The following is a 24635-nucleotide window of genomic DNA, read 5'->3' on the forward strand; positions in this document are numbered from 1 at the left end:
TGCCTGGAAAAGGTTAAAACAGAATGAATGTGATTTTGTTTTAATTGGAAATAGCTGCCGGTTTATGAGGAAAAGTTGTTTAGATACAAGTGTCACCTGAGTGACATCAGTTTTTACTACAAGCTCCAAGAAGTCTGTCTCCAAGAAGACTGACAGGTTTTCATCAATCTTGGGGAAGGCTGTAACATCAGTACGGAAGAAACAAATCAAAATTCAAAGCACATCTCAGCATTTTTTCAAGGTGATATTTGTACAGCATGTGTTGAGTGACCATATGTCCCCTTTTCTCCAGATTTCTCCCTTTTGGCTTCTCAAAAAATGTCCGGCCGGGATTTATTACCTCAGTTGGTGTGAATTCTAACACTCATGCTGTCTTCTTGTAATATCACATATTTCATATGACACATCTTGGGCTCTATTTGCGTGGACTGAACAACTGAGGCAGAGCGCAAAACTGGCGTATCTTGAGTTTCATACGTGCACAAACCCCGCCGTGCGTTTGTCAATTTGGCAGACTGGTCTGCGCTAAGATTAGGCGCTCACATTGGCAATTTGGTGTCAGAATATCGGTGTAAACTTACGCCTTCCGAGACCGCGGTTAACTTTTGTTACAGCTCGTCTCACGGGATTTTGGTGAATTTGATCGGGGCACAAGAAGACAGATACGTGAGCTCTGTGGACGTGTAGTGGATGACAGATGTACTGTATTTCATTCCTAAATATGAGAACAGCTGGCATCAAACCCTGTTAATAAATGTAGAAATAAATTCATTGAATTAATTATTATTGTTATCATCATTATTATATTTTTTAAATCACCCCATTGGCTGGCACGCAGCTATGGGTTGCTCGGGGTGCACATGAACGATTTGGGGTGGGGTTAGATCAGTGATTTCCAACCTTAATGGAGCCCAGACACATATTTTACAAGAGAAAAATCTCACGGCACACCCACAAACAAAAATGTCACAAAAAGTGGATACATTCGCACTGGTCACCCTGGGGCGCCTTATTTGTTCTGTCTGTCACTATGCCTCACTGGCATAAATAGATGAATAAAGATACATTATTTCTTGGAAATAAATAATTTCTTGAGCAATTAAGTAAAATTTTATAACTTCCCGCGGCACACCTGAAGAGCGCTCATGTTTACTTCACCAACAATTATCACCAGCTACCATAATTTCTCGTGTATAATGCACATTTTTTCCCCAAGAAATTGTCAAAAGTCAATAGTGCGCTTTATACATGGGTAGGAGAAAATGGAAAAAAAAACATTTATAAAAACATTTTATAAATGTATGCACCCATCTAGAGGTTATGAAAAAGCTGTACACTTTCATTCCAATATGCCACCGCCACCTAGAGGTTATGAAAAAGGTGGAGCCTACACTTTCATTCCAATATGACAGGCTCACAAGTTTACATACCCACGCAGAATTTGTGAAATATATATATAATATATATATATTTGTATATATATATATATTTTTATTGTTTTTTTTTTTTTTTTTTAAATACGCCTGATGACTGAACAACAACCATCATTCATTTCCTTATAGTTATGTTTTGTTTAATGATAATGCTTTTCTGAAATGCTTGACATTTTAATTTGAATACCATTAAAATACAATTAATTGTGTTTTGGCTGGTCCTTCATGTTTTCTTTAAAGAATTGTACACATCTTACAAATTCTGCCTGGGTAATCAAACATATGAGCACAACTGTGTGTTTTCTCATTTACTAAAAAAAAAAAAAAAAATAGGGCTGTGAATTTCAAAATTAGACCAAGTAAATGAAAAAGAAAGTATTATGTATTCAAATAAAGTGCTTAACTTCAGAATAATTATTTGAAGAAAACTAACAAAATACTGATAATATTTCATGTTTTGATCATATGGGTAGAAGCAAAATTATGCATTGTAAAAATGCATTATACATAGGTAGAAGGGTTTTCCAGAATTTTGGTCAACTTTGGGGTTACGTATTATACAAGGATGCGCATTATACACGAGAAATTACGGTAATACTGTATTTAATCATGTTAAATCATGCCACACTGGCCAAGAGCATTGACAATGCTCCAGTCACACACGGATCGCTCTTCCACACGGAGATGTTGCCATTTGAGATTCATTGCGCCACACGAGAGCTTTGATTGGTGGCAACTGAATTCGGCTGGCTTAACTCCCACAACACCGCAGACCGCCCATTCTTTTTAAATATGCCGGCTGCGCACGTCTGCCAAATTATGAAAGCCCGGTCTCACCCGCCTCCGCGCAGAGTTATTCCAAACACCAGGCCTGATTTAAGATGGTCACCAAAATCGAGCCCATAAAGTCAATGACCAGCTTTTGACTCAACCTTCTAAATGTCATTACCCTCAACACATCTGCATATTTTAGCAGACAAACCTTAAATAGAACAATTCGGCTAAAGCACCTTTTCTGGCAGTTCTGCCAGTTGATCTGGATGATTTATTGAATTAATAATTTAAAATTAAATGAGCAGAAGTACAAAAATACAATAGAAGACTATTAAGATCTATTGGCACAGTTATTAACAAATGATTGTGTAGAGCCTCAAATGTGTTTTTGTCAATTAGACCAAATATAAAATTGCATGAATGACTCATGTTAACTTTCAAACCTAATTCCCAGTAAAGGCAAGGCATGATGGACCTGTTTCACTACAAAGTAATGCTGGCGCTATCTGTAGACTGAAGGAAAGCAAAAAACATCAGTTGCAGGGACTAGAATAATTCTCTACAACAAAGTGACAATATTTTCTCCCTGCCCACAACACAGGAGTTTTTATTTACTCTAATATTACAGTTTGATGCACTTCCACACATCAATGAATATCACATTTCCATTTAAATGAGAGCCCAAAGAGAGATTCAGCAAATGTCCTTCCTGCATAATGTCTTCTTGCCCCGAGTCATTTTACATGGTGTTTGATCTTCTGTGCAGAAATAACATGCATGCTTAAACACATGGATAAAGTGTATATTACACATTTATCGGCTTTGTTCCCTCAACTACGGGTGACAATTACGGGACTGTAGACATCCAACAGCAGCAAATTGTTTTCCGAATAAGTCGAGCACTAGAAGCGCTCCGCATTGAAGACAGAAGCCACATCGGTTTACATCACCTGAAGCTAAACACAGCAGCTTACGTATTGATCTTTGTCCCGCATCACAGACCACAGTTGCGCTTCATTGATATACTACACACTGAAAACAAATACCTCTGACCTCCTAGCACTTCAGTTATGATATGGAACTAGGCTGCTGGAATGTATCTTTATTCTCCAATTGGACATGTTTACTTGCCATCTAGCAAGTGGCAACTGCAGGACAAGTTTCTCAAATTTGAAATCATCAAATGTAACAGAGATTAAATACAACCCAATAAATACATTGGAACCTCACAGGTCAAACACAATTTGTTCCGGAATGATAGCGGACTTCCTGGTATTTCAAATACTTTTTTTCCCCAGAGAAAATAATGGGAATAGAAATACCATATTCCATAATAATGGGAATAGAAATACCATTATTTGCTCGTATCTCAAGACCAAAAAAATGGGTGAACGACGGCTCATATCTCTAAAAACACTTAAGTCACGGCACTCGTATCTCAAGGCAACACAGTATAGAAGAACTCTTTTCCCTCTCAGTGATTGTTTTTTTTTTTTTTGTCAATGTCTTTATGTCTCAAAAGTGTTCTCTGTCAATTGACTGTCTGTTGTCGTACTAGAGCGGCTCCAACTACCGGAGACAAATTCCTTGTGGTTTTTTTTTGGACATACTTGGCAAATAAAGATGATTCTGCTTCTGATTCTGATCTGGCCTGGCTTCACTACTCTGTAGCTTGATGTGACACATACTGTAATGGTCTGACCTAAACTTAGTTGTGAAATTTTACGGGCATATTTTTTGAGATAAGATTTGTGTCATTTACAGAATTGTGCGACATTTGGAATGTTGGAATGATAATGTTCCTCTGTGATGTCAATTGAGGGAGTTGACAATGTAGATATTAATACAGCATTGGAAAAGTGTAGTCGTAGCAATTACAGTAGATCCCGCATACTCATGGTTCAGCTCCCGTGGATTCACATATCCGTGGAAATTACTTTTCGATTTGTTTTCAATTTGCTTTCCCTTTTTCAATTTTTTTTTTTTTTTCATTCTTAAAACTTTCATTTTGTTTTTCTTTTTTTGGGGGGGGGGGGGAAACAACCTCAAAAACGCTTGTTGGTGGTTTATCCCCACCGACTCAAGAATGTTTGGGGTGGGGGGGGAAAAAAAAAAAAAAAAAAAAAAAAAAAAAAATCAATATGTAATGGCCGTCAATTATTCACGGATTTTGGCAATTTGCAGTCCGGCTCTGTCCCGTATGAATAGTGGGCCTCGTCCCTGATTGCTGGCAACCCACCCTATTCTACTGATTCAGCACAGATCGTCTCATAGCATTGTGATTATTAAGTGTGTAATGACTACAGGGATCTCCTGAAATGAACATATTTTCAACCTAAATAATGCGTACCCTGGTTGGGGCAGAATTTTTTGCCAGCAGGAATATGTCGAGATGTTGAATGGTACAAATGTTTTAGGTTTCTGTTCTTTGTTAAACTATACCCACAAATGTTTCTGCTTTCCCTTCAAACATGCATCATCACCTTTGCTAATGTGAATAATTGTTTAATTGTCTTGCTTAATTGTTTTCTTTGCTTTATTGTCCCGCTGGGCCACTAGCATGGCTTCAGATGTTTTATTCTCCTCACAAACATGCTCCCTGTGGACTGCTGTTTTTACAACAGCTTATCCAGTGAGGACAGAGTGACACTTTAAACTGCTGTGGAAGCAACGTTTGTACTAGATTTGTCAGGCTTTCTTCATCCCCTGCATGAACAACTGACACTATGTTGCCATAAAACACTTAAATTGATGGCAACCACTTAGCGTTGTGGTTTTAAATGCTTACAGTGTCAGCTCTGTGCATTTGCTGTATGGCGTAAACATCAATACGAACATTTCCCTACCATTTATCTATTTTCATGCCACACTCTGGTTTGCTGTCTCTCAATGGGGATTAAGTTTTAAATGAAACTGCCAATGAGTAAGTAGCTCCCAGGAGAGTCTACTGTAGCTGAAGATAAGCTTTGATATACTTTGAACATGCTTAAGCTTCACCATCACTGCAAACTCTTTATTCTTCATGCCTGCACGGCCACGATGTCTTTGTACATCTCAAAGCCGAGCTCAGCTGTGATGACTGTGGTTTTGTCTTACCCTCCTTCCTGTGATGTGGAGTTGAGTCATCAGGAACTTGAACACAGTAGGTCTTTCTGGTCTGCACCCCCCCTCCGCAGAGACTACTGATGTTAGCCAGACGCCGGTCCAGCTTGCTCAGTAAAGGGGAAACCAGACATTCATCCCAATCAGTTGTCCGCCACTCGTACCTAAAAGGGACCAGAATACCAAAATGTTTGAACACAACCTAGAGTCTGTCTGACTTCCTGTTACTGTTAGTGATGTTCGACACCACCGATTTCCTTTACGACTCAGTATTACTGAGTAAAATTTAAACTGGTGTCGGCGATACCGATCTGATACCAAAATCTTGTCAAAAACTTTGTATCTCAGGAGATACAAATTTTACTCCAACTTGAACTCATGCAGCTCTTTGTTGAGGTGCGTATTTATTTTGTTACTAATTTCATTACCGTATTTAATCATTTGAACAATTTAAACAGCAACAACAGTGCTTAGCTTGAAAACCACATTTTCTCCCTGTGTACCTGGATAGTGCCAGAGACGTTTGTCTTGCCCGAGCAGCAGCACGTGAAGCTGCTCTCTTCGCTCCGTGTCGTGATAAATGCTTCGTATTTTGTATTGTCGTTAAACCTGAGGTATTTCACAAGGTTAGTTGTGTTGCCACAACTCCTTACCGTTTTTACACAAACATCACAAAACGCGTCTTGGCTATTTGTGGAGCTGAAACATAATAGTGCCACACATGACTCAGTTTACTCTCTGCATATGTGTATACATCTGAGACTTTACCGAATAGTGTGGCGAGTAGCTGCACTTACGCATTACACACTTACCCAGATGGAAGAAAAAGTAGTTCCCACCAACCCCACATAGACAAATCTCAATAGTTGAGTAACTTTCCACTGTGTTCCTGGTGATGAAATACATTACCCCAATAGACTGAAGTATCCAAAGTATCAATATTTTGATTCCAAATTTATATTAAAGCATAAAGATACCATATCGGCGGAATCGATATTTCAGTTTTATCCGCACATCACTGTCACTTACTGTCATCTCGGGGCAAAAAACTGTCAGCCCCAAATTTGCCATTTGAACAGCCAAATGGGCAGGACTGATTTTTGTCAATGTTAAATTGGCTCATGTTTGATCACTATTAACTCCTACTTACAAGAGGCTGCTAAAATGTGTGATGTGACCAGAAGTACAGAATTCAAGCAATTATTGTATGTTGATAATGCTGTACCTCTACAAGGTAGAGTTCTACTTCTAATTATATTTCTCTTATGAAGTTGTATAATGAAGCACAAGGAATTTGTGTTGTCCGTGACGTTTTTAACAGTGCCTTTGAAAGAAACATTGAATTTTTAATCAGATAATAAGAGAGCTGTTGTAACCTAATTTAGCTGTTGGTGGCCTGTCTATTCATATAATAATTACACTGATTTTGACATTTAAAAATAAATAAATAAATAAATTAAAAAAAATAAAAAGAGTTGAAAGAGGGGGAAAAAAATTAATAAATGCAAACCAGTGACGGAAGGTTGCCGAATCCTGAAACAAAAAGTGCATTGAAGCAAAAAGTAATAATATTTGAGGAGTCTTCCAAAACAACGGCCCCAAGTAATCCATCAGATGCTTATTTTCTGTCATGATTTTCTGACAAATCAAATAAATCCACCACTCTTGAGGCGCTCCACAGATTGAGCAAATAAAACAAGATATTCCGTCAGGAAAACATAGTTGACAACATTATATTTACTGCATGTAACATTACCTAAAGTCTAACTAAGTGACTGTACGTAGTGTGTTCTTATGTTTTTATGTCTCAAAAGTATTTTTTTGTCAGAATGGCTGTCTTTTGTCGTAATACAGTGGGTCCAACTACCGGAGACTAATTCCTTGTGTGTTTTTGAGATACTTGGCAAATACCGAGGATTCTGATTCTGATTCTGACTCTGACCCTATCGGCCGCAGATGCTTTAAGTGCTGCAGAGTTAATATTAAAGCACAAGTCAATACTTCAGGTAAAGTGAAAAATGAAATGAACAGCATCATCATGAATATCTGCAGCCAAGGGGTATTCTCTCATAATCATTCTGATGAGAAAGCTCTGGAAATCTGAATGAATTTTTAGTGAGCTTGAAATGTTGTGCAGAGAAAATTAAATTAGAACTAATCTTTTCGTTCTAACGATTTTGAGTACGTAATGATCACAAACATGTCTACCAAGAAGTACCTTGGGCAATTTGGAAGTAAATCCCCTATGATGTTGCAAGCTTCTTTTTCCTCAAGGACAGGACATTGTTTCCCCCCACTCAGTGGGATCTGTGTTACGACTCGTGACCGCAGACGGTAACCGGGAGACAGGTCGGTGGACCGGCAGGTCTTCGAGCAGGGACTCCACGATAACCAATCAGAAGTGTGACAGTCTCTGGGCATCACACATGCCTGGTAGGTCACGGGGGAGTTGAACGTGGTACAGAGGCTGCCGGTTAAAACGTTAAACATGTTAAAAGTGGCAAGGAGAAAGTGGATGTAGAAAATGAAGTAAAATAATGACACACTAAGAATATTATAATGGACATCATAAAAATACTAGAGGTCAAGAACGTATGTATTAATGGTGTCTTATCTAAATCGTTCATTTTAAACTAATTCCCCCCCCCCCCGAATAACAGAGGCTGACATGAAAGTAGTTTTTGGACAAATGCTGACTTGATCAATACGAATCAAGCAGATTAGTCATGTAATTACCGCTTCTGTTGTTCAATTTAGACTGCTAAATTAGGTTGGTTATTAAGATGGGGCTACAATCCTGATTTAATTTGTTAATTAGGCTATAATTGGGAAAATAGATTGAAACTAAGCTCAGATGGGAAATATCTATTTAATGCCAGTTTAACCAGTCTCAGACATTAACACACAACAAGAACAAAAAAGCAACATTTTGAGGTAAAAAAAATAAAACTGATTGAACGAGACTGCGAACAATATATTCCATCGTGACACATCTGATGCATGTGTAGGAAATTAGAAAATATTCCGTGTTCGCGTGTGTATGTGCATGTGTGTGCCTTCTGTTCTTAATCAAAATCCAAATCCCAAAGTCAGTTCAAGTAGCAGGGACGGGAGAAGAGCAGTACTTGACATTTAGCACAATAGTGCTTCGCTGCAATTTTAATGTGGTCAAATAGCATTGACATGCGAGGATCACGAGAGGGGGGTGCCAACTGATTTAGTCCCCTTTGTTTTATAAAATGACAGAGCAATTAAAAAAAAACATTAAAACTTATGTAGCTCAGAGACACCTACATTTTATCTCATAGAAAAGAGAATTTCTGAATTTCTAACAAACCACTTATTTATACAAAGGCCTTTCCACCGAATGGGTGCCATTTGCTTGTTGTAACTCTTTCAAAATAAACTTAAATGTCTGTTTTAAACTTCTAAGTCTGATAATACATATACTGAACTACTGAGAACATGTATTGGGCAAGTCCATTTTTTTATGTCATTGTTTTATTGAACTGAAACTCCTCATTTGAGTAACAGGACTGAACACAAAGTTTTTACAGTATTTAAATTCATATATTTCATGGTAAAGTCTAACTTTAGGAATAGGACACATGCAACAAATGCTATTCTTTCAACGTAGTTTCAAATCATTTTTTAAAATTTTATTTAATAAATATACATCCACATCAATGTGCAGGAGTCCTACCTTAATTATGTAAAATGTATTTTAGAGTAAATTCTATCGCATTTTTTCATTTTATTTCCTGCGGACATAAACGCACCAATTTGTTGGAATGGCCTACCAACAAATAGGGGCAGTCGGTGAAACTACATTTGCAATATATTTTCTGTATGTATATTCTATATATAATATATTTTGTATTGTGGCTTTTGTAATGTGTAGTGTTTGACATTTACTCCAACCTGTTTCCCCATATAGTTATTACAAGTATATAATCGTGTGCTTACCTCAGCATTGTGTTCTTCCCATCGCTCCGCGTGCAGCGGACTTGCCGTGTCTGGTATCCCACCTCTATCTCCCATGACATAGGGTATTTGCGGTCGTGATGACGGTCATGATGGTGTTGATGGTAATAGGAGGCGTGTCTGTGTAACACGATTGTATTGTTCTGTTTGTTACTGCTGAAATCCACAGTGGTCCGACCGTTTAATATGCTGTCTTTGTGATGGGGGAGCCTACACTCGGTCCAGGCTCCTACTTTAAGGCTATATTGATACTCGTCCTCCCCAGCCTGGCAGCCAACGGGACCAGAACAAGTCCTGGTTTCGGTCAGATTGGGGCAGCTCGCGCCACCGTACATTGGCGCGGTCAGAACGTGTCGAGTCCGATGCTGCAGGCCAGTGCCGCATGTCTTGCTGCAACCTGACCATGAGGTGAAGTCCGAAACAACACAGTCCTGCGGGCAGGGGACGAGACATGCCTGTTCCACTGGTGGTCTCTGGGAAAAGAAGTCGCATATCCTTGAAGTCACTGTAGTGCGGTTGGAAGTGCGCACACACTGCACCTTGCGTCTCTGGATTCCATGCTGTGCTGTAATGCACTCTGTGGTCATCAGCTTGAGTTCGTTGGAAAAAAAAGGGACAAGAACACAGCCCTCCCAGGCAGACAGCTCCCACTCAAAGAGGTCCTGGTGCCAATCACACACCTTAAAGCAATGCCGCCGACTCTCGGGTTTGTCGATGTGGTTGCAGTGAGAGTGGTGGGTGGTCCAGCCCTCTGTGTGCGCACACCAGACTATCCTGGTCTGGACTCCACCGGAACCACAGTCTTCACCCACACAATGACTCCACTGGGCTGGAAAAGACAAAAGACACCAAAGGAGGACATTTTCATTAAAAATGGAGCTCTAACCCGGGTGATATAAATTACAGCTTTCCACTGGTTTGCAATCAAATACAATTCAAGGCCATTCTCTTAACCTCGGTGATTGCTTTATTCATGAACAGGGGGAGAAAGCACTAAAGGAACCAAACGCAATCAACCAAGCGGCAAATCAATGTATCGAAATAAAAGCCAGTTTCTTATCACAAAGAATGAAATTCAGTTAGCTGCTCAATCAGCTAAACAGGTAATTTACAGGAGGCCATAGGACTCTGTTGCCTGGACAGTACAGTAGTGTACATAGTGTCCATGCATACATCCGTTTTCTGTTTCCTTATTTTCTTAACAAGGCACGCGGGTGAGCTGGAGCCAGATGAATTTGGGCGAGAGGCGTGGTACATCTTGGACTAGTCGCCAGCCAATTCCAGGGCACATAAACAACCATCCATTTTTGTAATGTGGAAAAAAAAAACCAAAAACATACAAGGATGGGGAGCACGAACAAACAAAGGCCAAAGCCGTGATTCTAATGGCCAAACTCAGAACTGTGAGGCGGGTATATGCTAACCACTCAGTCACCATGTAACCGTCAGTAAGCAGACTTCTACAAGGTTATAAATGAAGATGAATGATGCCATTGGATTGATGAATGAAGATAAAAAAGGGTAATACTGAATTATCAGTGACAAAAAAAGGAGTAACAACAATAAGTGGTTAAAACTGAGAAATCAGATTAACAGTTTATTGTAAATCTTATGGATCAAATCAATTTCATTGATGAATGTGGATTCCACTGTAAACCGGTGTTTGATTTTCTGTCAGTGGGAGTAATAATGGGATTTTTGTGCTTTTTGAATGCAGGCTTTATTTCTGGGCCAAACACCAACAAGACAACAGTGCTTTGAAACCGCTGATTTATGCTTAGGGCGGCAATATTTCAAATTACTGAATTATTTTATAGGAGCATCTAATCGAGCTTGTTTGTCTTGACTTTGTAATGTTGATTAGAAGTTCCATTATTACTGTCTTTATGGGATCTTTGTATCTTCTGTCCCCCTCTTGGTTTTGATTTTTTAAACGCATGATAAACAAAATGTTTGACTCACAATAAATATTGTATTTATTAAGTATTTATTGATTGTTAAATGTTAACTGCTTCATCCAGTGGAGAGGCAATAATATTTTAGCAAATTAATTAGTGACAAGAAAATAAAACGGTCAAAAGCCAATTCAAAACTGGGCAAGTAAATAAACCATGAAACGATTATTTATGCTTATTTGAATGTGAATAGTAAAGCAATGATGGTATCATATTGTGAGCTTTGTGTAAAAGTGCATTCATTACAAGGTAAAAAATAAACAGCTAACAAGCACCTTGTAATGTAACAATCTTTAGACACAAATGATTTGAAATCACACCTACAGTTTTTATGCGTTCCATGAAAAAAAAAAAAAAAAAAAATGAAAGTCAGCGTTAAACATGAAGACTTTGATTGTCAGCGAAGCATATGCTCTCGTGGTCGCCGGTGGCATTCCGCACTTTTAGCACCATCATTTTGAATCGCTGCCAGCGACACATGATTTATAAAAGTGTGATTAGGAGTGATTGCGCTGCCAGGAGAACCCAGTGAACACAAGCATTAGCTTGCTCCTAAACTCTGAATAATCTCTCACTCGATCTGTGAGCATCAGCACAAGTCGCCCTCTCGGGAATGAAGAAGTCCGCCTCAGTTCCTCGGTTCTTACTGCACATAGGCGCCTCACTTACACTTTTCGCCTTTCTCAGCATGTAACTGCGGGCTCTCAGAAGTCCCCTGGGTTCCCCTCTATATCTGCTATTCCATTAATGTCCTGGAATAAGATTGGTAAGAGGCCAATTACACCACAATACTGGAAGAGACAGAAATTAAAACCGGCTTTAGTGTTTGGGATTTTTTTTTTTTTTTTTTTTTTCCCCAGCAGCGTTCACTTGAAGTCAGACAAAGGATAAGCAATAACAAGCTACTCAAAAGCTTTCTACTATGCCCCGGGAGCTCACAGATGGATATAAATTGGGAGCAAACAGTAGCAATACACTATCTCATCAAAAGCAGCAGGAAGCATCCAGTCAAAAAAAAAAAAAAAAAAAAAAAAGAAAACTGAGCACAGTGTCAGAATCACTTTCCTCTCTGGTCCCTTTAATTACATTTGTTAAAAGTATCTGGTCCCTTTAATTATATTTGTTAAACGCTGCACTGGGCAAGTTCAGTAAGAATTTATTTGACATCTGGGTGCACAATTCTTCACCTCGTGCGCAGCTCAGAAGCTATTAATGTCCAAATGTTTGTTCGTAATGTAAAACATCCTTCAAATGTCTTGGTTACATGTTCCAACCTTAGTTTTTTGTTTATATTTACACTTCCCGACATTTAACTGAATATAGAATACGAAAAGGAATATGGTTAAAATGCAATAAAACAAATTTCTACTGCTTTTTAGTTGTTTAGGGTACAATGTTTTTACTTAGAACAAAACAAGACTCCTCCCACAAAATCAAATACTGTAATTATGATTTGATGATGACAGCCAGAGCAGACTTTTCCGACATTTTAATTTTTTTTTTGTATTTCAAATTGGGTTATGCAATAGCAATAGTGATAAAAAAAATAAAGCAGGACGGTCATCAATACCCTTTCGATGTCTTCCTGCCCAACCGTTTCTTTCACGCTAGAATATGATTTGAATAAATACATTTAACACATCAAATCACTTGCATGAACAGTCAGTCACACAATGAATTCAAAGCTTACCTACAGTATAGCAGCGTTTGAAGTTATTTTTCTAAGGAAAACATATGTTCATCAGTGTAAGATTGAGCAGGTGATTAACAACAGTGGGATGACAAATAATACTCAGGATGAAAAATACGAGCCAGATGTAATGCCGCATCTAGAGCTTAATTTCCTCCCAGCGTTGCTGCCTTCTTCTTCATTTTACTCTCCGACAGTTTTCCCACCATCCATCTTCCACTTCCAGCCTAAGTTAAGTTGGACTGTTTATAGTGTGTGCCACAGCACTTTTTAATTAAATGATACCTGCGCCACTGAGTCACATTATGCGTAAACGTCCCTTGTGCCACACTTCCATCAGTTGACATCAGTTGACAATTACAACATTCATATATGCAGAAAATCTTCATAGTATCATCAACAGGTACTCGATTTATCGCTGGGAGGCCCATATTAAATGTGATGGAAGCAACTAGAAAGGTTGTGAAATCAGTCTAAATACGTAAGGTCGCCAGGGGTCAATTTTCAGAACTAAATGAAGTGGTAAAGTTCATGTGATGGCAAAAGTACAAAGTTTCTTCTCAAGTACTGTAATTCCTTAAAATGGTCAATACATTGAGTGTATTGCATTGTTTTACTTTGGTACTGCACCTTGCACTGTCTCAAGTCAACAGATCGAATGTGACTTCAACATTCTCCGGCCATGAATTCCATAACCCGAGGCTGCTTTTCTATATGCTCGTGCACCCAGCGGGCTTCTGTTGAGATTCGACATTCATCCTTGCAGCATCAGTGCCAGCTCTACTTGAATGCTAAACAATGACCACAAAGCCCACAGTAAGACGGAGAAAGAGGTAACACACGTTGCTGACGATGCAATCCTCAGTGTGTCTGTATATATATATATATATATATATATATATATATATATATATATTTGGAACATATTGCCCAGATGTGCAGCACTCAACAGAGGTGGAACAACATCCAAAAACAGCTGTGAACAATCAATGCTCATATTTGTGCTAGATGCTTTCACTACAGTCCCAGTAACAAACTAAACAATACTTTGTCTAACAGTGTTAGATTACTGCCTCACTTCCACTGACCAGCACAACCATTTGTCACAAGGTGCAATCACACTGGTATCAAAATAACAAAATGACATCAAGAAAAAGGTTCATCAAGCCACAGCATAAAGTATATTTTTTGTTTCCTTTTTAAAATATGATAAAAATGATAAAATAGTGAATTCCATGTTTGACTGTTACAATAACTGGTCTCTGGTGCCCTGGTAGCAGCCACTGTATTTCCCTTAAGGTTCTCCTTCACACATATACTGTAGATGCAGATCTCCCACTTTGATTTCAAATTGTTTAAAAAAAAAAAAGAAAAAAAACCTCCAGGGTTTCCCAGAATCAATGTGTTTTTGCTTTAGTCTGTATCTCTTTAAGACATGGTGACTATAGCTGTGGGAAGCAGCTAAAGCAGTGCGATAGCTTTGTGGTGATCTGAATCTTTTTCTGTGCAATTGCTTGTCTTTGTGTGGATTCCTGAAGTCCCTGCAGCGGTCTGTGCCGAGGTGACAAGTAATTGCATGGGATGTCATTCACTCCTTTCTCGCTACTGTCCACTGACCTAGGATTTCTCTCCTGTACGTACAGGACCAGAACTAATGGCCACATCTTCTAACCTGCAGAAGGGCTCAGGTGTTTGGATGATGATACAGGCCATTGTGGCCATGGCAGGACAAAGGGACCATTGTGAGATACCATGTATCTGCTCTCCAGGGAAAACCTGCTTCTTAAAATTAGGTTTTAGGTAACTCTAGCTATGTAACATCTAGCATTTTATGCTTAACACAGGGATCTTGAACATTAAACGTGAGATAAAAGTCAACAAGGAATTCTTTCAAATGAATTAAAATTTTTGAAGAGGGCAGCTGTGTTTGCAGGTGCAGCGAGAGACCCCAAAGTGAAACAAGAAGGCTCGATTTGTGCCTGACCTATCCTTCTCGTCCATGTTTGGCTTGACACTCTGTCATGGTTGCACATGTGCTCTCATCTGTTCAGAGATTTTCCCTGAGCTCCACTCAGAAGGATGAGAATGTTCCCCTTTATTTCGCCTCTAATATAGGGTGAAAGCACTTCCAGCTGTGTCACGCTTCAACTCGGCAAGTGCTCCACTGACAACTAAACGAACTAAAGAGTGCTCTTTAAACACTAGAAAACAAATTATGTAACAACTTTTCAGGCATTGAAGTTAATTCACTGCATGCTTAACCATTTGAGCAGTCACTTGTTGGAGTTTTGCTGTTTTCCATCCATCCTTTTTCTGAGCCACCTCTCCTCACTAGGGTCGCGGGCGTGCTGGAGCCTATCCCAGCTATCATCGGGCAGGAGGCGGGGTACACCCTGAACTGGTTGCCAGCCAATCGCAGGGCACATACAAACAAACAACTATTCGCACTCACATTCACACCTACGGTCAATTTAGAATTGTCAATTAACCTACCATGCATGTTTTTGGGATGTGAGAGGAAACCGGAGTGCCCGGAGAAAACCCACGCAGGCATGGGGAGAACATGCAAACTCCACACAGGCCGGGCCGGGGATTGAACCCCGGTCCTCAGAACTGTGAGGCAGACGCTCTAACCAGTCGTACACCGTGCCGCCGTTTTGCGAGCCAAAATTTAAGGGTTACATACACAAGCTTTACATGCAGTACGTTGCCACTCGAGTGAAATTTATAAAAAGAGGGGCGGAGGGGCTTGAATGGCCTTTAAATGTATTTCATCCATCCATCCATTTTCAACACCACTTATCCTGGTGAGGGTCGCAGGGCACTGGAGCCTATCCCGGCTGACTTCGGGCGAAAGGCGGACTACACCCTGAACTGTTCGCCAGTCAGTGCAGGGCACATACACACGGACAACCATTCGCACTCACATTCACAACGTCACTGAGTGGGAACTGAACCCACGCTGCCTGCAACAAAGTCAGGTGAGTGCACCACTACACCATCAGTGACAATTTATTCCAACAGGGAATATTTATTTGATATACAGTATGGGTAAATTCAGTTCCGAGCTTGGTCACGGAATGTAATTAACTTGTAAGTCAAGGGTACCACTGATATATATTCCACTAGCATGGATCAACCCCTGCACTGAGCATCAGTAGAAACTCATCTCCACATTTAGAACCAAAGCAAGAGCAGACTGTACCAATCCGATATTCTTCAAAGGAGTGTTGATATATTTCACATATTGAATGTAGACATGATGCGGAAAGTCAAGCAAATGATTCCGATTCACACGATATGCTACCGTAATAGAATTATCATTCTTCATCGGGGAGTTATGAATAGACATTTCTGACAGGCTGCTTTGTTCTCCATTGTTGTCCGTCCCTACTCTGAGGGCTGACGAAGCAAAGCATGCTGGGTGAGAGAGTGGGCGGCTGGGGGCTAGAGGTGTACATGCAAGCCACAGGGTTGGTGGGGTTGTAGATAGATTGGTTATCACAAGGACAGCAAAGTCATGTTCAGATATGGGACAAGCTTTTGATTGATTGATTTGATTTTAATCCGCAGACCCAAACAAAGTGACTACAGAGAGTTGTCAGCACTTAGTCAATAAAAATATGTACAGACACTTTAGATCCCATTCATCTTTCAGAATTACTGGAAAAGAAAAGATTGCATCTTTGCTTTTTGCAGATGATGTGGTTCTGTTGGCTTCATCAGGCCGTGATCTCCAACTCTCACTGGAGCAGTTCGCGGCTGAGTATGAAGTGGCTGGGATGAGAATCAGCCCCTCTAAATCTGAGACCATGGTCCTTAGTTGGAAAAGGGTGGAGTGCCCTCCCCAGGTCGGGGATGAGATCCTTCCCCAAGTGGAGGAGTTCAAATATCTTGGGGTCTTGTTCACGAGTGAGGGAAGAATGGAACAAGAGATCGACAGGCGGATCGGTGCAGCGTCTCCAGTGATGCAGACTTTGTATCAGTGAAGAAGGAGCTAAGCCGAAAGGCGAAGCTCTCGATTGACGGGTCGATCTACGTTCCTACCCTCACCTATGATCACGAGCTGTGGGTCGTGACCGAAAGAACAAGATCCCGGATACAAGCGGCCGAAATGTGTTTCCTCCGCAGGGTGTCCGGGCTCTCCCTCGGTAGTACGGGAGGGGATCAGACTAGAGCCGCTGCTCCTCCGCATTGAGAGGAGTCAGATGAGGTGGCTCGGGCATCTGTTGAGGATGCCTCCAGGACGCCTCCCTAGTGAGGTGTTCCGGGCACGTCCTAATGGGAGGAGACCCGGGGACGACCCAGGATACGCTGGAAAGACTACGTCTCTCGGCTTGCCTGGGAATGCCTCGGGATCCCATCGGAAAAGCTGGAGGAAGTGGCTGTGGAGAGGGAAGTCTGGGCCTCCCTGCTAAAGCTACTGCACCCGCAACCTGACCTCGGATAAGTGGAAGAAGATGGATGGAAAAGGTCTGCTGCAAAGCACTGCCACCATGGCAGCGCTATCCAGTCTCTAGATAATTACCTCTGCCTAGCGTGAAAGTGGATAGGTGGCTGACGTGCATAGCAAGAAACCATAACATTTTGGTGCACAAGATATATACTGCAGTTTAAATGTAACTTTGTGCAACTACCTTTAGGAAGGAACTGTCCATTTACCCCTGCTCCTAAGTTGGTAGAGAGTAGAGCCCCATATACTGTACATTACATAACATAAAGTCAATCACAACTTTCCGTTACATTGTGGGACGTTGCTGCATAGGCCATAAACTGTGTGGGTGGACAGCACCTCACATCTGTTCCAGGTATTTCATGTTTGTTTTGTTTTTAAGTGTTTGCATTTTCTTTACTTCTGTTGATAATTGACTGAGCGCCATAATGGAATTTTTCTTTATGACTACATTTAAAGCTTTTTATCTTACTTTTTTCAGTTGCTCGTCTTTGTTTATTGTCTGTGGTCTTATCTTTGGATTTCCCATTGTAATAGTACACGTTGCATACTTGGAGTATCGGTTGTGTTTATTCTCTTCTTTTATTGTGTTTTATGTCCTTGTGCACCAATTCCCACAAACGTCAGTACTGTATTCTTAGCCCATATGTCTGATAGACCATTGACTCCTTGGACTGAATAGGCAGTTCCTGACTGAGATGTTATTTTTAACATATTCTTACGCAGTGTGGTGCCCCATTGATTTACACGTCTCGGAATGTTTAAAGGGCCATTATAATATCACATCAACAGTGGTCTGTGTTTTCAGTCAAAGATTTTAATTAAAGTCCCAACCAACAGAGCAGAAGGTTTCATATGCTGGAGGGCTCATGGACTAGGACCTTCTAGAGCTTCACATCCATTCTCTAGCAGAGGCCTTGTCAAGCAAATCTATCAGTCTGAGATCATGATCGTGGATCAAGAAAAGCCCCCCAAGCACCCCTAGAGCAAAACCCACTAGCACCAGTTTCCCAGAGTTGTCTGCTTATTAACTACTGTCTCTCTCCACGGGTTCACTGAAATGCAGCTTTCTCAATTCATCCTGTAAAACAGGACTCAAGTTGAACATTACAACATCGGTTTCCGGAAACCCAATAATACTATTTTCAACAGAATCCAGGGTTAAAAGGCTTGGAAGACATAGTTCAGTGGCGATATCACTTTGGTGAGATATTCAGTACAAAATTTGATGGTGGTTCTCAAACGTTCTACCAGTGGAGCCTCTAAGCCCTAGGGGTGACTGTAGAACCAAATACATGTATAAATGCCTCATTACATAGACAGTAGAACCCCAGTTTTCATATGCCCTTGTTGTCATATGACTCAGTTTTCTAGTTTTTTTGGGCAGAAATTTTGTCCAGTAAGCTAAGCTACGCTGACATTTTCTGAGGCAAAGCTATATGGTTGCTTTAAATACAACATATGTAAATTTGTTATATGTTCAGTTTGAAATTAAATTCCAACTGGGAGTGGAAATAAACAGCTTGATGCACTCAATATCTGCCAAATCGCAGCTTGTGAGTTGAGTTCACTGACTAACCATACAGTAATCGTACCTGAAGTTTTTGCTCAAAAGTTAAACCACAAAATATGTGATATCTCTGATGTCAAACCCCCCCCCTCCCCGCCCGCCCCCCCCCCCAAAAAAAACCGAAACACGTTGATTCAGGAAATCGTTGCCAAATGAGTAGCGTGTGAGTATCGCTACATCAATACATCAGAGTTGATACGCCCATCCCTATCCTATAACTCAAACTCTCAACAGTATTTGAATGGACTAGAGTATTAAAAATAAGTTTTTGGATAAGACTGACAATGCAGCTGGCTTAGCAAGATTCTCTGGAAACGGTTTATTTTGATGTTGATCTCATATCCAACAATCTGACAAGAGTCTGTTTACCATCGCTTTATTCTAATTTACAAGTACTGTGTGAGGTGCAGCCATTTTGTCACAAATGCCAGATGAGCTGCTCTTGCAGGTTTTACTCAAGTTGTCTTTGCCTAAATAAAGACTGCTTGTTAGAACTTAACCCAGATCATAATATTAAAAAGCACAACAGTAAAAAACGTATCTGCCTGTTAGTATTAGTGGTACTTTATAATGCGTACTAAGTTGATGACGTAAACTGAATGCTAAAATTTGCTGTTTGATAAGCGACACAGGTGATCATTCCAAATGTAAATACAGTACATCCTCGGCAAGCACTTAAAGCTGGCAGGATGATTCTGACACTCAGCATTTCTACCCTCAGTGTTCCACCTCCCTCTCAGATATCCTCTCCTCTGACTTGACTGTTTCAGCACAGCAGATGATCAAAGGATAGAATAAAGCAAGCACCCTGGATCAGTAACACTGTGCATCCCTAAAATGACTCATATGGGAGTTTGTGAATAAAATCCATTTTGTTTCACCTCATGGTCTCCCCTGTGTGGATCCCACTGGGTCAAATACACAGTAAACAGAGCAGGCTATTTTAACGGGTCTCTATAGATGCTGCTGTTCAAACACTTCGAACATCATTAGCATTCCTTCCCCCCTCACAGTGTGTATGACTCAGTAAAGACATCTCACTAAATTCTGCAGAGATCTTTGAAATGGCACAACCACCCTAGGATAAATACCATGCTATTAACTCAGGAGGGAAGAGTGGGAGAAAGAACATGCACATTGACATAAGAAATATTACAAGTTGCTTTACTTCCAGCACAGTGTGCTGTTGGGGGTGGAGCACTAGTGCTAACAAAGAAAGAGCACTCTAGCATGGCGAGGGGCTTCTGAACGAAACCACTCCATTCAGGGAAAATATCACAAAAGGTTCCAACATTTTTACCTTTTGAATTTTAGATCTCACAATGGGCACACAGCACAGTCTCAGACCTTAATTCTTTGTACAGAAAAGCCAAGTTTGTGTCACTAAAATGACTGCTCCAGCTTGGTTTATGCAAAGTAGCCAATAGGCATTAATTAAACAAATGTTTTATTTCTGCTTGAATTTCAATAACAATATTGCTTATATGTCTATAACTAAGATTCAAATGCGTGTGGGGGGTGGGGGGGTGGGGTCGTTAGGGGTTCAGATAAATGCGGAAAAATGTTGTTATTTAACCTTAATTAAATTTGTGGCTTTGCTCCAAAGAAGAGCAATCTTTTTTTTTTTTTTTTTTCAATTAATTCCAGACAACCATGAAATAATTTTACTGCATTTTTTTTTTATGTGGCTGACCTTCACAGAAACAAGCACAAGACATAAGTCTAAGGGCACAGAAGCTCAACACTGCTTTGCCTAAATTCCTGTAAAAGATATCATAGGCGCCGCCCCTGCTGAACATCATAGACAAAAATACCGAAAATTATTATAGTTCTCAGTTCTGTCTTGTTTATGAATTAGTAGAGTTTAGTTTAGTACAATGAAACCCTGATTAGGCCAACACAATGACCACAATTATCACAATGTTGCTGATATACTGTATAAACGAAAAGAAAGTCAAAGATACATGCACTAAAAGCCATAATATATTTAATAAATACAAAAATCACCATATGTACTTGCACAGATATTGTAAATAGCAAAAAACATACATTACCACAAAAATGTATGTCTATATTTATATTTAACTAACAGCAAACTTGTCTCAGTGTACATATTTTGGATGGTGATTACAGAGTGGAGTCTCAAGATTTGATGCTTGGAAGTTTTGAAATGACCCCACTCAGACTGGACGTTTTAATTGCTTCAACTTCAAGAGTATAATGACACCAAGAGCCATAGAAACATCTGTGATATTATAAATGTGGAGGATTTTGAAGCCTCATATTACATCCTTGAAACTTGACAGGGTTGTTAACACTCTTCCTTGTGATATATCAAATTTAGTAGACCTTTATTTTAACTTTACTTTTAAACAAATATGTTAGTTACAATAAAAACAAATTGCCATGTGAGGCAGGTCAGATGCCATCCAAGTTTGAGTTTTTGCTACATTTTAGTACCACGTTCTTGAAATTTAGCAGAATAACAGAAGAATAGCGAACAACAGTACAAGGTTGCGGCCCCCCAGATGCTCCCGTTTGATGCTCAATTTGTGAGGTCAAAGACAAAATGATAGTTTCCACCCACACAGCCAGCCACCGCACCTCTGCACTGCCGCTTGCCTGCCTGTGAATTTGTGTCTTTGTGGAGAAAAAATGTAAGTGTTCAATGCACCAAGAAGATGAACAGACTCACATACAAAGCCGGATTTAATTAAAACAGAAATGTGCACTTCATCACACAGTTGACTCCCACCCAAGAAAAAGAGCTCATAGGTGAAAGTCTTGCATACCTCAGTAACTTGATGTCAATAAGGTCAATGTTGCTGGTACCCCATTTACTATTTAGGTCTGTAGAAGTAAAAATATTAGGTCTGTAGAAGTCTAAAAAAAACAAAAAAAAAAAAACAGAAAAATAAATATATGAAACATTCAGCTGACTAAGCAGTGTAATAGACAAACATTAAGTGGTACATAAAGCATTACAGCTATCAATTTTTATCAAAACAGGCTTACTCATATGTAACTAACTATTTGCACCCGTTATTGTCTAAAACACATATAGACTTTCCAACTTCAGGTGACATAATGCTGCACCCGCAGACTGAGGAAAATGTCGAGTTTTACGGCACTTCTCAGACAGTTCAAGGGTCCAAGAGAGCGAATAGGTTTGTTCAAGCTATTTGCAACACTTTAAATGGGTTAATAATGCATAAAAACAACAGACAATGTTGGGACAGACCAATAGTATTGATTTGTGAAAAAATATTTCAGCCCGACTGTGACGATATATAGCTTGTGAAATTATATTTTATTCCAAAGATGTTTGGTCAAGCAAAGAAATACAAGATGAAATTTGCAAAACAAGCCACCCACAATATTTTCTATCATGTCTGCAGAAGAAACATTAGCATGCACCTTGCAGTCACAAGGCCCTCCCTCAAACTGGCCTGAAGTTCTTCCCCATGCTTTTTAAAAATTACTGTCATCGGGCCCGACCGCTTGTGTCAAAGTATAGCATCAAATTTGCATAAGTGTCGCTAAGTAGGAGCTGACAGTGGGTTGTTTTGACATGTTGTTGTGCATGTCCTGAAAGAAATAAGCCTTCAGGTGTTGTGTCGTCTGCTGCGACTGGATCATTCGAAAATGGAACACTCTTAAGTGCCACAAGCATGGCTTAATCTAGGTTATAAAAAAATCCCTCCATACACTTTTAATTATTATAAGAAGATAGTTTACAAGTAGAACAGTGCTGGAGCTACTTTTAACAAGCAAACGACAAAAAACGAATGTTCCTGCTCTTTTCAACTATGTCATGTTGGAGAGCTGAGGGCTCAGCTAAAACAAGATGAACTGACGTCATGCATTCTTTTTAGTCTGTTTCCATGTCCACAGTCCTTGCAGCATTTAGAGATTTTGCAAAGAAAGGCATGGGGAGGGTTTATTTTCTTCTCTATCCTTTTATACCCGAGTGCACCAAATATTACTGGAAAACCAAAACCCATTTTTTTCTAAACGTAGAGATGCTTCAAGGAGCAGTTGAGTAAATGTCTTCGTTACAACGTAATTTGGCAGTCTTCCAGCTTTCTTCAACCAAACCTATTCATCAAGTGGGAGTCATTCAGCTATAATATGACCTTCTATCTTAAGTCCTCATCAACAACATCATAAAGATGCTTCTGCCTGTAACATAAAGTTCAGTTATTAGGCTCTCCTTGGTGACAACCTGCCCATGGCCTTCTGTTCCTCCCCCTCACTCTCCAAAACCTAAAACCTAAAAGCATAAAGATACGACTTAGGGCGATGCTTTCGTAAAAGGTGAAGCAAAAAAAGCCCTTGCATGTGTTGCTGTGTGAAAATAGTGTTTATGAAAGCTTCTCTGTGAGCCTGAATACCTTCTGTAAATTGAGGTTCTAGGAGATTTGTTATGTTGACAGCTTGTTCCTATACCAACCTTCAATTTCCTGACAGAGGGCAGACACAAGTTCAACCTGGGTGCTTAAAAGCCTCTGCAAACACCCATCTTTAATAGCTGAAATACATATGTCATTACAGCCTTAAATGTAGCTGGAGTTTTGTGAATAGTGCACTATTTAGAAACGATCACTCGTCTTCAACATTTGCCATTCTAAAGCATACATTTTTCTTTTTGAAGAAGAAGAAAGGCCCAAAAACTGGACCTTTGACAGAAATAATGTATCCGTTAATGGTAATTTCCAATATCTTATTTTATATTGTAATATACTGTATACAGTACAGTGGTGCCTTGAGATATGATTGACCCAATTTATGAGTTTTTCAAGATACGAGCCATCATTTCTTTGCGTGACTGTGTAAAATGCATGCCAGGCCGGTGGTTGGCAATGGCAGTTTGTAAATAAAACACGATGGGCGTCTGTACCAACTTTTTGTCAGTTTATTCTTTGTTTGCATGTATGTAAATAAATACTTTCGTAAGCAATGTGATATCATGTAACATATTATGAGTATGATACTGCTACAGAGCCGTTGAGGTGACAAGATTACTTATATTAACATTTACCCCACTGTGTTCCAACTAGACTTTACACGATCAGTATTTTTGGGGCCGATCACCGATCAGCGAGTTTAAAAAAACGATAACCGATCATCGATCCGATCACAAGATGGCGGAATGTGTCTATTTAAATGATCTGTTCATTTACTGTAAATGCTTGTGTACTTAATTGCTCCAAAAATTATATTTACAATAAATAATGTATCTTTGTTCCTCTATTTATGCCAATGAGCCATAGTGACAGACAGAACAAATGAATGGTCTTCTATTAGATGGCAGGAAATAAATACAGTAATTAATGTATCCACCTTTTGCGACATTTTTGTTTGTTTGTGTGCCGTGAGATTTTTCAATTGTAAAATATGTTCCTTGCCTCCATAAAGGTTGAAAATCACTGCTCTAGTCAGATCGTGTATTCTAATCAGTCAGGTCAACCCAACATTACAACATGACAGAAATAATGGGCGCTAACTTACTGTAATTAAATTACTTTATTTTTAATTAAATTATTTCACCCACACCGAAACTTCAGAGCATGATTCGACAGAACGGCGCCATGTTTCATCCAACCGTTCATGCTACCACCAGCTTGCTAGGCTACATAACATTTTATTGCCTGCTTGCGAGCCCTATCGTATT

General features: G+C 39.7%; 1 protein-coding gene across 5 annotated transcripts in view; it reads right to left on the bottom strand.

Moving 5' to 3' along the window:
- Positions 1-24635, bottom strand: part of thsd7ba (thrombospondin, type I, domain containing 7Ba) — a 140907-nt gene that overhangs the window by 66315 nt on the left and 49957 nt on the right. For all 5 annotated transcript variants that reach the window (XM_061692618.1, XM_061692619.1, XM_061692620.1 and 2 more), the window contains 3 exons: positions 9276-10122; positions 7528-7776; positions 5304-5473 (listed from right to left, as the gene is read on the bottom strand). In XM_061692618.1, the coding sequence (XP_061548602.1) occupies positions 5304-5473; positions 7528-7776; positions 9276-10122 (1266 nt within the window). The remainder of the gene's footprint in view (positions 1-5303; positions 5474-7527; positions 7777-9275; positions 10123-24635) is intronic.

The sequence above is a fragment of the Phycodurus eques genome, chromosome 12 (genome assembly GCF_024500275.1).
Source record: "Phycodurus eques isolate BA_2022a chromosome 12, UOR_Pequ_1.1, whole genome shotgun sequence".
In the NCBI taxonomy this organism is placed as follows: Eukaryota; Metazoa; Chordata; class Actinopteri; order Syngnathiformes; family Syngnathidae; genus Phycodurus; species Phycodurus eques.